Source organism: Trachurus japonicus, chromosome 14 (assembly GCF_045865225.1).
Source record: "Trachurus japonicus isolate A0001 chromosome 14, Traja_1.0".
Lineage (NCBI taxonomy): Eukaryota > Metazoa > Chordata > Actinopteri > Carangiformes > Carangidae > Trachurus > Trachurus japonicus.
The window spans coordinates 14,285,223-14,300,040 of NC_140920.1; the positions used below are offsets into that span (position 1 = coordinate 14,285,223).

Here is a 14,818-nt window from a genome sequence, read left to right on the forward strand (position 1 = left end):
ATGGATAAAAAAATGTGACACACCACCTTTACTTGTGTATTTTATCATAACATACACATGTAAAGGTGGTGTATCACATCTTTTACTGTCCAGCCTTTCATTAAAGTTGTCTGGGAAAGCACAGTTGTGCGTTAGTGACAAATTGGGAGATACAGTTGCCTGCGGGGCTTAATGACAGAGAATAATCTGGTTACCCACAATACAAACTCAGAAAAACTGAGGTGATTGAAGATTTTTATCTCCAGAGTTTTTAACCTGATTTCTTTTTCACAGAACAGGAAGACTGGAGTGAAAACTCTTCACGTCGGCCATGTCGAGCGAACGCACCCCTCTGATCACCTCCGGGGTGTGCGGCCTGGCTGTGACCGCAGCGGCATGCGGTGCAGGGCCGGACCCCGCCCCAGACTCCAGCCCCGGGACTCCCAGCAAAGACCCCCGAAAACTGAACACCTTTTTCGGGGTGATGGTGCCGACCATCCTCTCCATGTTCAGCATTGTGCTGTTTCTGAGAACAGGTGACCAGTGCGTGAGCGGCGAGATTATTATGAAACTATCAGCTGCTTTGTGCTGCAGACAGTGGCTTTTTTGTATGAATCACATACAGTATATCTGAGTCATTGTGCTGCAGGGACTAACGCTGCCATCATCTCTCTTCCAGGCTTTGTGGTTGGTCATGCAGGGCTGTTACAGGGTCTTCTGATGGTGATCGTAGCCTACACCATTATATCTCTTACAATACTGTCTATCTGTGCAATTTCCACCAACGGCGCTATTCAAGGAGGTGGAGCCTACTGTATCCTTTCAGAAACAAACACATTCTCAAAATACAGTTTTTCTGGAGCGACCTGATCTCGTGCTCATTTCAAGTCGAAACATCAGCCTTAATAAAAATATGACCAGACATGATCAGTCGGTCTCTAGGCCCAGAGTTTGGAGGAAGTATTGGTTTGATGTTTTTCCTCGCCAAAGTGTGTGCGTGTGGAGAATATGTTCTGGGTCTGGTGGAGGCCATACTTGACGTGTTTGGTCAGGATCCTGGTAAGTTTTATGTTGTTTTTTTTCTGTAACTAAACAACTCCTATCCATTTTTTTTAAAAGGGATAGTTCAACATTTTGGCAAATTGGCCCATTGCCATAATCCGTATATTTTTAGCAGTAGGTTCGTTACCTTTAATTGTCGGTGCAAGATATTTTTAGAACGGCAGAGCAGAGCCGCGAGCTGCTCAGAGCTACGCTACGGAGGCTCATGGGATTTCTTGGTTTCCCTCATCAAACTCATCAAATACACAATCCAACAACTCCAAAACGCTCTGGTGGACAAGTTGTGACCTGCACATTCACCACGCTATGATATAATAACAGAACATTATGAGACAGAGTTGTTTTCGAGGCAAATGCAGAGGCTGCTTACCAAAAAACTGCCCCCGACGGGAACGCGGATCAGCAGTTTTGCATGAATTTACCTCTAAAACAACTCTGTCTGGTAACTTTCTGTTATTATCTCATAGCGTGGTGAATGTGCAGGTCACAACTTGTCCACCAGAGCGTTTTGGAGTTGTTGGATTGTGTATTTGACAAGTTTGATGAGGGAAACCCCATTAGCCTCCGTAGCTTAGCTATGAGCAGCTCGCGGCTCTGCTCCGCCGTTCTGAAAATAGCTTGCACCGACAATTAAAGGTAACAAACCTACTGCTATGACTACAGGGGTTATGGCAATGGGCCAATTTGCCAAAATGTTGAACTATCCCTTTAAAGGGTGTTGATTTTCCTGCCTGTTTTCCTCTGTTTCAGAGTCATCTGTGTCCGGGGGGATTCGAGTACTCCCTCAGGGTTACTGGTACACGGTGTTGTACTCCTCGGTCGTCCTCCTGCTGTGTCTGTTTGTGTGTCTGGTCGGCGCCCACATTTACTCGCGCACCGCCTTCGTCATCCTGCTGGTGGTCACCGTATCCTTGCTGTCCATCTTCATCAGTTCTCTGGCGGTCAAACCTCGTGACTTTGTCATCACCCACAAGGGACCCGGCAACCAGACCCTCCGCTACAACGCCAGCTACACGGGTTTCAGTGCAACCACGCTGAGGAACAACCTGGGCCGTGAGTGTCGCTGAGGGTGATTGTTAGTGAGGATATGAAACTCCATGTGTAAAACAAGATGACACTCACGAATATAGGTGCATCTGTTAGAGGTTCTTACTGTTGTTCCTCATTTCTCCCTCCAGCTGGTTACTCTTTGGACTACAGCACCAACACCGTCATGTCTTTTGCCACCGTGTTTGCCGTCATGTTCACCAGCTGCACGGGGATCATGGCCGGAGCAAATATGTCAGGTTAAAGCTTGTTTTTCTTTTATGGCAGAACTGCTTTAATTTTTAGACCATATACATGTTAATAATATTCACACTAATGTTGAGAAAGAGAAGTGTGCTCGGTGGAAGAGCTAACACAGTTTTACAACACCTGCTATTTATACCCATCACAGTTCAGTTTATCATGTTGGTACATACAGTATACACACACAAAAAAGCGGACCCTGACCCTTTGCTCTGCCTCCACATGTCTTTGAAGGGGAGCTGAGGACTCCGAGCGTGTCCATCCCTAAAGGCACCATCATAGCTGTTCTTTACACGTTCACAGTCTACGTCCTCCTCTTCATCCTGGTCAGCGCCACCTGCGACAGGTCTGAAACGCCTCGTAATGGTGTTGTCTGGTAAATCCACAGTCCTGTAAGCGGTTGCAGTAATGTAACACAGTTTGATTCTGTTTCTCTAGGACCCTGTTGATTCAGGATTATGGATTCTTGCAGCAAATAAACATCTGGAAACCGTTCGTCACTATCGGGATATTCTGCGCCTCGCTGTCGGCTGCGATGTGCGCTATGATTGGGGCGTCTCGTATCCTCCATGCTCTCGCCCTGGACCAGCTCTTTGGTGAGGTTTGATGTTTTTACTCACTATACCAGTGCCTTTTTTTGTGTGTTAAGTCATTTTCTAAGAGACTTTTATTACCCCAACAGGTCTGCCGTTAGCCCCGGCTACTGTCACATCGATCTCAGGGAACCCATGGGTGGCAGTGCTGTACACCTGGGGGCTGGCACAGGTGAGCAGAGGTGGTGTCAACTAGAGCTGCAACAATAAATCCATTAATCGATTATTAAATTAATTAAACTATTAAACTATTTTGATAATCGAATAATCGGTTTGAGTAGTTTTTTTTAAAGAAAAAAAAAGTCAAAATTCTCTGATTTCAGCTTCTTAAATGTGAATATTTCTAGTTTCTTTGTTCCTTTATGACAATAAACTGAGTATCTCTTTGGTTTGTGGACATATTGTGGTTTGGGAAACACTGATTGACATTTTTCAACATTTTATTGACCTAACTAGTATTTACAGCTTGTGTCCTAACCTGTGGTGTGTGTGTGTGTGTGTGTGCGTGTGTTTCAGTGTGTTGTGTTTGCAGGTCAGCTCAATGCTGTGGCGAGCTTGGTGACAGTCTTCTACCTGCTTGCCTATGCTGCAGTTGACCTGGCCTGTCTGGCTCTTGAGTGGGCATCGGCACCGAATTTCAGGTAATATAACATCATTACTAAAGACTTTTTTAAAAAATTAAGTGTGCTTAGTAGTGCTCGCTATCAGTGGCACCACAGCATGTCACTGAATCAAACAATGCAGTCACAGTTTCAGAATTAAAGAGGCACTATGCAGGATTTTTACCTTAAAGGAGCTGTATGTAAGAAGCCGAAACTGTTGCTGCAGCCAAATTCCAAATACCATCACTTTATTTACCATCAGCTTCATTTCACCACATTTCCTCCCTTTTTCCACCTTTCACCTTGTAATTCTTCCCTTTAGCTTTAGCTGCAGCTGCTGCAGCTAGAACAAACTATTAGGGATGCACTGAATATTCGGTAACCGAATATATTCGGCCGAATATTGCAAAAAAAGCAACATTCGGCCTTCGGTGGAATGAGCGAAAAGCAAGGCCGAATATTTAAAAAAAAAAAAAAAAGTCTGATAAATACGCGATCGCGCGACGATCGAAATGGCAGCTTAAACCCCAGCTTTATTAGTAAGTGACTCCTACTGCTGGAAAAACAACAGCAACAAGAGCAGTGGGGGGGAAGCTGCACAGCGACCGCACGCACCGTTGCACGTCGCTCCAAGAGCCCGGTGCGTCCTGTCTGCAGCGGAGACACGGCCACTGAGAGGACTGAGTGAGGGGACCGTTCCTGTAGGAACGCGCCTTTTAATGAATCATTTAAAAACCAAAACCCCCAAAATCTAAACGTACTCAGTGACAATAGAAAAGCTAAAATAGTAAGGTAGCTAAAGACGTCTTCTCTTAGAGAGTACACGTTTACAAAGTGAGGTCTGAAAGCCAGAAATATTAACACCAGACCACAGCATCATATACTAGATTAACTACCTGATATGTATTTTATGTGACAGATAGAGGGATATTTATTGCTGTTCGGTGGCCTCAGTTCTTTGTCTCTGTGTGTTTAACAGACCGACCTTCCAGCTCTTCTCCTGGCACACCTGCCTGCTGGGGATTCTCAGCTGTTTAGTCATGATGTTCGTCATTAACCCCGTGTACTCCTCGGGCAGCATCGTCCTGCTGTTAGTGCTGCTGCTTTTCCTCCACTACAGATCGCCAACCAGCAGCTGGGGCTACATCAGCCAGGCTCTCATCTTCCATCAGGTATCTGGACGCACAGCAGAGACACACACACAACACACACACACACAAATTAACTCAAAGATGTTGTTTTCCTCTCTGCTGTGGTTTTTAGGTGCGAAAGTATCTGTTGATGCTGGATGTGAGGAAAGAGCATGTGAAGTTCTGGAGGCCGCAGGTGCTGTTAATGGTGGCCAACCCTCGCTCTTCCTGTCAGCTCATCCTGTTTGTCAACCAGCTGAAGAAGGGAGGACTGTATGTGTTGGGCCACGTGCAGCTGGGAGATCTGGGTAATGCTCTGTGGATGCTCTGTGCCGGCCATCTGCAGCAAACACTATTAAATTATCCTTATCTTTGGATAATTTTCCACTGATTTCGCTCCACTTCCACTGAAACAAAACACGTTTCACCATCTTAAGTCCATCACTCCTTTAATTACTGCTGACAAAATGTAATGATTTTCATTGTCTCCACGGAAATTGTAACGGAAATGTCTTTACAGCAGAATAAGCTGTAGGTGTGGTAGCAGATGTTTTTATCCCTCAGTCTGAGGCTGAATGATCAGGATAAGCCGACGGCTCTGAGTAGCCGACCTGAAGTTCATCGACACCAGCATGGAAAGCTGCCTTGTGGGCTTTCACTTTCCACCTGCTGCTTCTCTTGCATTATTGATAAGAGTATACTCTCTCTTCACCACTGTGGCATCAGAACCTGTGTTTTTAAACCAGGCACTTTTGAATTAAGCTAAATATTTCCTTTGTTTATTTTTTTTTTCAAATTCATGCAAACATTTACCAAACGAAGAAGAAAGAGAATATAGCTTTATAGTTTTTAATAGAGATGCACCATGGCAATTCATACTGTATAGCAGCTGCTGATTTGGTCTTTCAATCATTAACTAACTCATAGTCTCTCTGCCCCCTGGTGTCCACTAGAAGACACTGCAACGACCAGAAATGCTATTTACTTCTTTACTTACTAAATCCTGATTAAGAGTTTTCTATAAATATGATTGAAATCCATGCAGTATATTAAATTTGACCTTTTCTGTGTTTCAGACTCCCTGCCATCAGACCCGGTGCAGCAGCAGTATAACTTCTGGTTGAGCCTAGTTGATAAACTCGGGGTGAAGGCCTTCGTAGATCTGACGCTGTCTCCCTCTGTCAGACAGGGGACACAGCATCTGCTGCGCATCACGGGCTTAGGTGAGCTCTGGTTGTATCATCGTGGCGTCACTAGGTAGAGACTATGTTTGTCTTCATCTGCACTTTGCGACTCTTGTGCTTTTTCTGTTTCTCTCTTAGGTGGCATGAAGCCCAACACGCTGATTCTGGGTTTCTACGACAGCTGCACCCCCGAGGACTTCTTTCTACAAGATTCAGCTTTCTGTGACTCATCAATAGGCCGGAGTAATGAGGGAGAATATAATTTTGGGGTAGATTTGCCTTCATTACAGGCTCATTTCCCCCCGGTGAGACACGTCGAGAGCCCCCGCTGGCTATCGCCAGAGGAGTACGTGGGGATCATTTCTGACGCCATTAAAATGAACAAGAACGTCTGCCTCGGCCGCTATTTCTTCCAGTTAGAGGGAGAGGGTAAAGATAGCAAGGTGGATGGATCAGAGCGGACCATAGATGTGTGGCCTCTCAACCTGCTCCAGCCGGGCAGCCGCGACTACCAGGACGTGTGCAGCCTCTTTCTGCTGCAGATGGCCTGCGTGCTCAACATGTCCAACAAATGGCGCCACGCAAGAATGAGAATCTTCCTCAACGTGGAGACGGAGTCCAGCGACCAGGGCTGGGTGGTGAACGAAGAGACGGTTCGCGAGTTGCTGAGGAAGCTGCGAATCAGGGCGTCAATCAAGATCGTGCCGTGGGACGCCGTGGTGCTGCACCACAGTCAGCCCGACGGGGAGTGCGCCGCAGAGCCGCCGCAAGCTCTGTCCGAGGACTTCCTGTCGGCGGTGAACTCCATGTTGGCGGAGAACAGCTCGCAAGCTGCCGTCCGCTTCCTTTATTTACCTCGACCCCCTGCTCATCCCAGCCAGGCGCAGCAGTACGTGGCTCAGCTAGAGGCAGTGACCAACGGTTTAGGGCCAACGCTGCTGATTCACGGCGTCACCCCGGTCACATACACTGACCTCTGAGCATGTGCGAGCAGGAAGTTGTGACATTTGACAGTGTACTCACAGCAGCATCTCATCTGACTGCTTATTTAGGTAAAAGTATAAATTGTAGGAGAATTTCCTATTTTCATATACTTGAACTGGCTCAGTGACATAGCCAATGAATGGGAGACAATGTTTTTGGTCATGTTTGTGACATTGGCTTAGATTAAGGTCTACAGGTCTGTCTTTTCACTCAAGACAGAGATGGGAATGTGTCAAAGACTCTTCAAAACAAAACCACTATTTGTTTTGAGCGTTACGGGTTGCCTAGGACAATGAGTGTAGTAATACTAGAAATGTCTATGATATAATTTCAGAGATGAAATTATGAATTTGTGGTATTTTGTGATACCGATTGACCATGGTAGAAATGTAACTGGTTCCGTTTCAAAAGGGTTTTGTATTAATTCATGAGAATTGTTCTTTTTTAATTCCTTTGTGTTTTTGCTGCTTGTTTTTTTTTTCTTTCTTTCTTTCATTCCAACATTTCTGCTGGTTGTTGGACCAACTTATCAAAGGTTTTTGTTTCTGCACTGAACTGAGTTGTGATATCTGTTCTCCATGTGCTCATACATGTCTTCTTTCTTTCTGTTACATGTGTACATCTCTAGTCTTCACAAAGGGAACTGTTGTGTACATACACATCAGAATGATGCAGAGCATTAGTTGCTGTTTTATATGCTAATTTTAAAAAACCATAGGGTTTTTGTTCTTCACAATGCAAACAGTGAATAATACACCAAAAAGGGTCACACATGCTTACTATGGAGTTACTGAAACAATAATAAAGAGCGTGTGAATCCAGCTTCAGTCAGGACCAAGGATGATTCAGACCAAGTCAAGTTTGAAACTAGAGCCAGTTCTCTTATTTTTACACAGCAACTAATTAACCACATATACCAAATACATTATGGATACAATAAGTGAACTGTAACAGTACTATTGCCATGTTTTGTTTTACAGCATCCAACACTGCATGGACCTGTAACAAACTATACATATGAAGTTGCTGAAAAAGCATCTTGCATGACTTGGCTTTGCCCTTTTTGTTATTTTCCATCATGAGTTGTGATGAATGGTCACTGAAAGCCTTAAACGACTTGGCACTTGTTTACTAATTCACTTGAATGGTTAAGTCTCAGATGTTTGGACCTCACTGTACACAGGAGTAAATATACACCAAATGTACTGTGTATTGCCACCTTTGCAACTGTAATGTTGTATAACTGTACGGGACTGTTTATTTAATAGATTGCTTCATTGCAATACAAACAAACTGTGTCTGCAGATCTGTCATGTGTAATACACAGCTAAAGAAATGATAGTTGATGCTTCTTTACAGATGTTGCAACTCAGGGCTACTTTAGAGTCCAGTGAAAAAGGCTTTTAAACACATTTACCTCCATGGGTAATTAAACAGTCCATGCAAGAATAATAAATAGATACAAAATACACTATTATTCACATTAATGTCTTAAGTGGAGACAATAGTTTTAACTGAAATATATACAGTACATTCCTAACAGTGATTCTCGTTCACTTATTGAGCTTTAGCTTCTGTGCAAATGCAGCCAGATGATTATTCCTCCTTTTCTCTCAACTTCTGTTTTTCCTCATGTGCTCGTCTTCCACCTCCACTGATCTCTGCAAAGTTTCGTAGCTTCCTGATGAGGAATGTTGACATACGAAGCCAGTCCGGCATGAGTATTGTGAGAGCCACGTTCTGTAGGATGACAGGGAAGAGAGGGTGAGACGTTAAGACGATGCAGCACCAGGAAAATTTGCAAATGATTGTAATCACTGTTCTTCTCTCTGACCTGGAGTGCATGAGACAGACATCCGCTGGTGTAGCTGGAGTGACCCACAGTGTTCAAGGCTTCACATACGAACCCTGAAGCGCTTTTCACGAAGCCGTTGACTTCCCTGTTCTTTGTCATGTTGGTGGACACCATGAGGGGGGCCACACACTGGAGAAAAACACCACAGAGACTGATAAACATCCAGTCCAGGAAGATCTCTAGTATATTGAGCTTGATGCAGCTTCACATATTATTAGCTAGATGCTCATTAAAGTAAGAAATGTTTAAGACACGTTTAAGGTCACTTCAAAACAGTGTGTTCTTCTTTACACAATTTGTCCAGCAGAGGGCACAGATAAGTCTTTCTTTAAAAAAACATGTCATGAAGAAAATCATCTCGAATAACTCTTGTAAAAAGTCATTGTTTCAGAGATAGATGTATATCTAAAAATAAACATTTACCAAGTTAAATTGGCTTGGTTAACCATAATCCTAAACCTAACCCTTATCTTAACATTTGGCTTTGGTTTCAGACAGTTAATCACAAAATAACTTTGGAAACTTTACCTGGACAGTAATTCCCTTTGACTTGTACTCAGCATGCAAACATTGTGAGAGATAGGCAACAAAAATCTGAAAGAAAAAAAAAGTGTCATGAAGTTGTGCACAAATGAGGGATTGTGTAAGGATGAGCTCATTACAGAGCATTTGATTCAAGGCATGCACTTAATGACTGAATATGTGGGTGAGTATATACCTTAGTAGAAGAATAAAGGGACAACAAAGGTTGTGGACGGACGCCCGCCTCGGAGGAGATATTGATAATCAGCCCCGTCCCTCTGCAGACGAGGAGGAAGACAAACTCTCAGTAAGTAATCCAACAAATCCAGTTGTCTTCAATTCAACTTTTGGATAACTATGATCTGGATGAATGAATATTTATGACAATACCTTTCTGTCATGCCTGGAAGAACTAGTCTGGTCATCTGAGAGGAGACAATATAAATAATCATAAAACTGTTCAGACACAAAGGACACATTGTTAATAGGCTACTTATAGTAAATGTCTTACCTGAGGGACAGACAGCATGTTACAGTTGATAACCTGAGTGATTTTCTGGTCAGAATATAAGCAGAAGGGAAACTATGTGAATGACAGGTAAATATGATCTTTTCTACAAGAGTCAATGAAAATAAACCATCCACTGCACTGGTTATGGTAAAATACATTTATAATGCATTGCCAAATTTACCTGTTCAGCATCTGGGATTTCCAGGAAATATGCAAAATTATCAGAATAGGTCATTCCTACATTGTTGACTGTGGATTAGAAAGAGACAAACAAGAAACTTTGTTTAGAAAGTTAATCTGAATATTCATATTCAACATCATCTTCCACGCAATCTGGTTTAATCTTTACAGGTTATGATTGTTTGACTTATTTGCCTTCAGATGTAGCGAGGTGTTTCTCCTTTTGATGAACTAAAATAACCTGTTGCAGGCTGCAGCTTCATTGACAGTCAATAGAGATTCATCTCTAATCTAATCTATTAATCTTCTTTCTGAGGCTATCATTTCGTTTTCTCTATTATTTCTCATTTCAAAAAGGATCTTCGTCCTCTGCTGTGTAATTAGTTTTTACCCAGAATCCCAATCTCCAGGCCCTGCAGCTCCTTGGCTATGGCAGGGTAGATGCTGTGGCCCTCTGTGAAGTCAGCCTGGATGGTGCGAGTCTGTCGTCCGTAAAGATCCTCTGAGAGAGAGAGAAGAAACACAAACGTGTTTACAGTGATGAGGAAACCGCGGTTGAACACCACTTTATAGTATTTGTTGTTTTTAATTTCGTGTCTACGGGTGACATTCCCGCGCTAAGCACAGGAAATGACGTGTAGTCCACAACTTGCTTGGGAAGCGAGCGAAAGTTGGAGGAGCTAATGCTACGTCTGGAGCCGACAGAGTAACCACCTCGGTAAGCTAGCTGGTCTGGCAGTGTACACCAATGATTCATGGGGGTCGTTTCCACTCACTGTTGTTCACCTCACGTTGAGCTAATGAATGTGAAGCGTCCACCAAAATGCAGATAATCTTTCCCCACAGGAAGTGAATGTTTTATTCGTCTCTTTGCTCACATGTGACAATACATTGTTATGGCCATGTCTTATTGTTTACCCCACCCACGTTTTACCGGCCTTCCCTTGTCCACTAATATTACATCTGGTTTTCCATCTGCCTGATATGTACGTGAATGCAGCATTTGTGTGACCCTCCATGTTTCTCACTCTACATAGCCTTGGTGTTGTTGTTTCTCCCAGAGCCTACCAGTGTTTCTAATGGTCATGCTGCCACTGAATGTAAAAGATGGCGGCGCAACATGGCAGCCAGCATTGAGCTTACCAGCTCTATGTAGGCCTATGATAAGCTTTGGAAAAAATCCAAAGTTTATCAAAACTACTATTACTAATTAAGGAAACACATTCTTTTGAATGAAATAATCGATTTTTGTTATAAGAAAAGTTACACAGTGGGTCTTGAAGATCGCTTGCTAGCTGTACATGCACGGCTCCCAGCTAACTTACTAACTTAGGGTTGCCAGCCGTCCCATACACTAGATTGTCCCGTATTGAAAATTAAAATGCATGGTTCGTTACTAAATCAATACAAGACACTCACCCTGCCCTACACAATGTTTTCACATTCCTGGTAGGATAATAATCCAAGGTGTAAGAAGTCTTGATGAAAAGTCAGGGGGCAGGGGCCCACTTCAGTATTTTTTCAGGGGCCCAGAATTCCAAGCAGCGGCCCTTGTGGCCCTTTTCTTTTCCCTTTTTCCTTTTCCACTAGCCCCTGGAACTTTTTTGGTTACAGCTCAGCCCTGGTTCCAAGCGAGCTGAAGCGATAGGCCTACTAAAATGTGACGTCAGCTCATTGCCAGAGCGTCGTCACTGGAAGGGTTGCGAGCATGACGTCCATGACAGTCAAACCCGCAAAATTTTAAAAACACACCGACAACAGGGACCACTGATCTTTACTGAGAGCCTGAGACTGTTGTTATCCTTTAACCTGAGTTAAATGACTGCTGTATGGAAAACCACACTGTGGTCTGTAATTAAGGTGCCGCCAAGTGAGTTTGGAGCTGACGAGAGGATCGAAAAAAGAGAGCGAGACAACGTGGCCATAGCCGCCGTGATATGACGACCCGGAACTCAGTTGTAATGGAAAAGCAACGGAATTGAGCCGCGACTGTGTGTAGTGGAAAAGCGCCATCTTCTGGCACTGACCCTGGCAAGAGCTGATGTAATTCGGTTAAATGAATGAGAAATTCAGATCTGATGTGAATGACAAAGTAATTCTTCAGAGATTTGAGCTTCTCATTTGAGGACTGAGCCAAAGTCGATGAGAGGAACTGTAAAGTAACTCACCTATCTCTTTGGCAACCATCTGAAGCTTATCATTAGATCTGCTAACCAAAACGACGTCCAGGCCTCTCTGTGCCAGCTGGAAGGAACAAGCAGACAGACAGGTTTAACGTTAGTCACGAGTCGTTTGACTGACAAGACTCTACACTGGTGAAAACTGAAACACGTCATCAGCTCCAAATTTGAAATGCAGACCAAGAACTGGGGAGAAATATTAATAGTGGATGGAAACTGGAGCCTCACCTCAGTGGCGTAAGCTTTACCAATGCCTGATGTGGCACCAGTGACAACTGCACAAAGGAGAGAGCAGAGAAATTTTACATTTACTTAAGCCATATTAAAACACATACTGTTATAAAACATTAGTTGATTTTTTTGATAGAGTCCTCTTAAGCTGACATTCGTTTACAAAGCTCTTCAACCAGCTCTGCAAAACTTTAAAAAAAAATCTCACATGTGACAAAAACTGTAAAAATTTTACCAAACTACAATGAAAAATTGACTTTGAATTAACTGCAGAGTTTTTTAATTCAGCCAATTAGACGGAAATGTCCCATCAAAAAGGAATGTGGATATCTTATCAAGTTCTCAATCAAACGGGCTTCACAGGGAGGAGTCTGGTGTGTGCCGCTGCAGATTGAAGCTCATACTCAAAGAGTAGTTTAAGAGAATTCCTGTACTCGATTAACTAAATCCAAAGTCTTTGCCTGTATGCATAATAGACACTGTTAATGTTTTGTTTTGTTTTGCCATTCTGTAATAGAACATAACATATTATTTTGGACTTTACCTGCCCATCGTCCATATGTCCTTAAATCCACTTGCCAAAGCTCTGACAACACAAACTCTCTGAATCCACACCAACATCTCCAGACCAGTCTCAGTAGGTAGAAAATCACAGTGAATCCACCAATGACGGTTAATACTCCAGGGAAGGACATTGTGCAGCAGAGCTCCTGGGATTCCCTTTTAGTCCAATAGGTGAAGTTTTAAAAGGCGGTGATTCCTAAATTTATAGTATAAGCAATGACACATTTTTTTAAATGAACTGTGTAGCATAGTGCTCCTCCCACTCTGCTCCACCCTCCACTGTGTGTCATGAGGGTACGTTTGGCAGACAACACTGGAAACAGTGCACCTGAACATTACAAATTCCCTGCAGACAGAGATGAAGGAAATGTTTCAAACGAATGTAAGACAGTCTGACCCCCTCTCTGAATGAAATCACTTAGTGTATATTATGTCTTTGATTATTTTTAAGTGAATCAATCACCTAGTTTCGAACATCACTATTTGAGGCCAGTCTCTCATCACTCTGAAGTGTTTCTGTCTACCTGAGAGGTACAATTAAAGGATTAAGTAGTTTATTGACATGTGAAAAGACCGCCTGATGATCAAAGGTCTAGGCTACTCTCCAGATGTGAATGGTGTCACAGTAAAACTAATGTTTAAAAAAAAAAAAAAAAAAAAACCCAAAACAAGAAGGAAAAGATAGTGGAACAAACGTATTCATCAGCCATGGAAGAGACTGTCATGTTGAAATCAATTTTGAGAGTTTTTTCTAAGCTTTTCTGAGTTGTAACTTTCCATACGGCTAAAGAGATTTTTACAAACCCAGTGCCTATCCTTAAAAAACAGATTCTGTAATTCAAAAATCAACCACACAAGTGATTTCTTCTATATTCGTTATTGTATCAAAAATACATTTACATTAAAGGGACATCAATCAATATAATGAATCACAATCATCACAATGAATGATTAAATTATGTCATGTGTCATTCATTAAATGCTTCCATCTTGATAAACTTCCTGATCTTTTTACACCTCACATGCGTTGTGTCACAACAGCATATCCAGTAAATATTGCAGGCCTCATTACGCGGGTAGTGTTTTCATCTTATCTCAAAAGTCCAAAACAAAAACCCGACTTCTTTCAGCTGAAAGCTGCGAACATGACACTGTATTTCTCCCAGCTGATTAGTCTTTGCTGCAGTTACAATCTGTCAAGTTTTAATGTCAGCAGAAACAGTCCTACCAATTCATGCAAAGTCAACGTCTGTACACAGATAAACCTGGAAATACTCCAGATTAAATATCTGAGTGATAATATTTGTGATAGATGAGAAATTTCAATTGCACTCACTCACACGCAGTCCCATGTTCCAATGATGAGAAAAGCTGCTTATCATATAAAAGATAAATATTTGACAATATCACTCTGATAAACCTTTGTGTTGTAGTCACGTGTTTTGTGTAATTGAGGTTAAATTTATTCAACTCTTAGGCCTGTAGGCTCTTATTTTCTTAACCTTGAACACTGAGTGGATAAAGTAATGGTGAAGTAATGGTTGAGACATTTACTCACCAGATGTCGGCTCACATGAGCAAAGACACGATTAAACTCAGCTGATGTCATAGTTTGGATTATGTGTAACAAGGTTGTGTCATGGTCTCGAACTTCATGTTTCAATTTTTAAACTATTTAATTGTTTGGCTTTTATGCCTTTATTTTGACAGTACAGCTAGAGAGAGAGACAGGAAATTGCCTTGTTTATGAGGCACCTGCTCTACCAAGTGAGAATAAGTTCTTCTTTCACACATGTTTAGTCATTTTAAAAAGTGACTGAGAGATTGTTCCTAAGACTATATCCATAGTTACCATATGACAAAATGTTTGTGGTCATTTTTTGTTGGTCAACACGGTATGAACCGCTGAAACAGACTGTAGACTGATTGTTAAGGGGACCCCTTCATAATT

General features: G+C 42.5%; 2 protein-coding genes across 2 annotated transcripts; one reads left to right on the forward strand and one right to left on the reverse strand.

Annotated features, from left to right (window-relative positions):
* Window positions 1-255: 255 nt before the first annotated feature.
* slc12a9 (solute carrier family 12 member 9) lies at window positions 256-7,943 on the forward strand. The gene is made up of 13 exons (XM_085797815.1): window positions 256-515; window positions 659-793; window positions 901-1,038; window positions 1,792-2,094; window positions 2,220-2,327; window positions 2,566-2,677; window positions 2,770-2,927; window positions 3,014-3,096; window positions 3,441-3,565; window positions 4,506-4,698; window positions 4,790-4,964; window positions 5,733-5,879; window positions 5,979-7,943. The coding sequence occupies exons 1-13, from the start codon at window positions 311-313 to the stop codon at window positions 6,818-6,820; spliced, it is 2,724 nt and encodes a 907-aa protein (XP_085653941.1). The 5' UTR covers window positions 256-310; the 3' UTR covers window positions 6,821-7,943.
* A 114-nt stretch (window positions 7,944-8,057) lies between these two features.
* hsd20b2 (hydroxysteroid (20-beta) dehydrogenase 2) lies at window positions 8,058-13,109 on the reverse strand. The gene is made up of 11 exons (XM_085797816.1): window positions 12,848-13,109; window positions 12,301-12,347; window positions 12,061-12,136; window positions 10,284-10,394; window positions 9,894-9,961; window positions 9,713-9,757; window positions 9,592-9,626; window positions 9,398-9,479; window positions 9,208-9,273; window positions 8,659-8,808; window positions 8,058-8,564 (listed from the first exon to the last, which is right to left on the reverse strand). Exons 1-11 carry the CDS (start codon window positions 12,996-12,998, stop codon window positions 8,421-8,423), a joined length of 975 nt encoding a protein of 324 aa, XP_085653942.1. The 5' UTR covers window positions 12,999-13,109; the 3' UTR covers window positions 8,058-8,420.
* Between the last annotated feature and the right edge of the window lie 1,709 nt (window positions 13,110-14,818).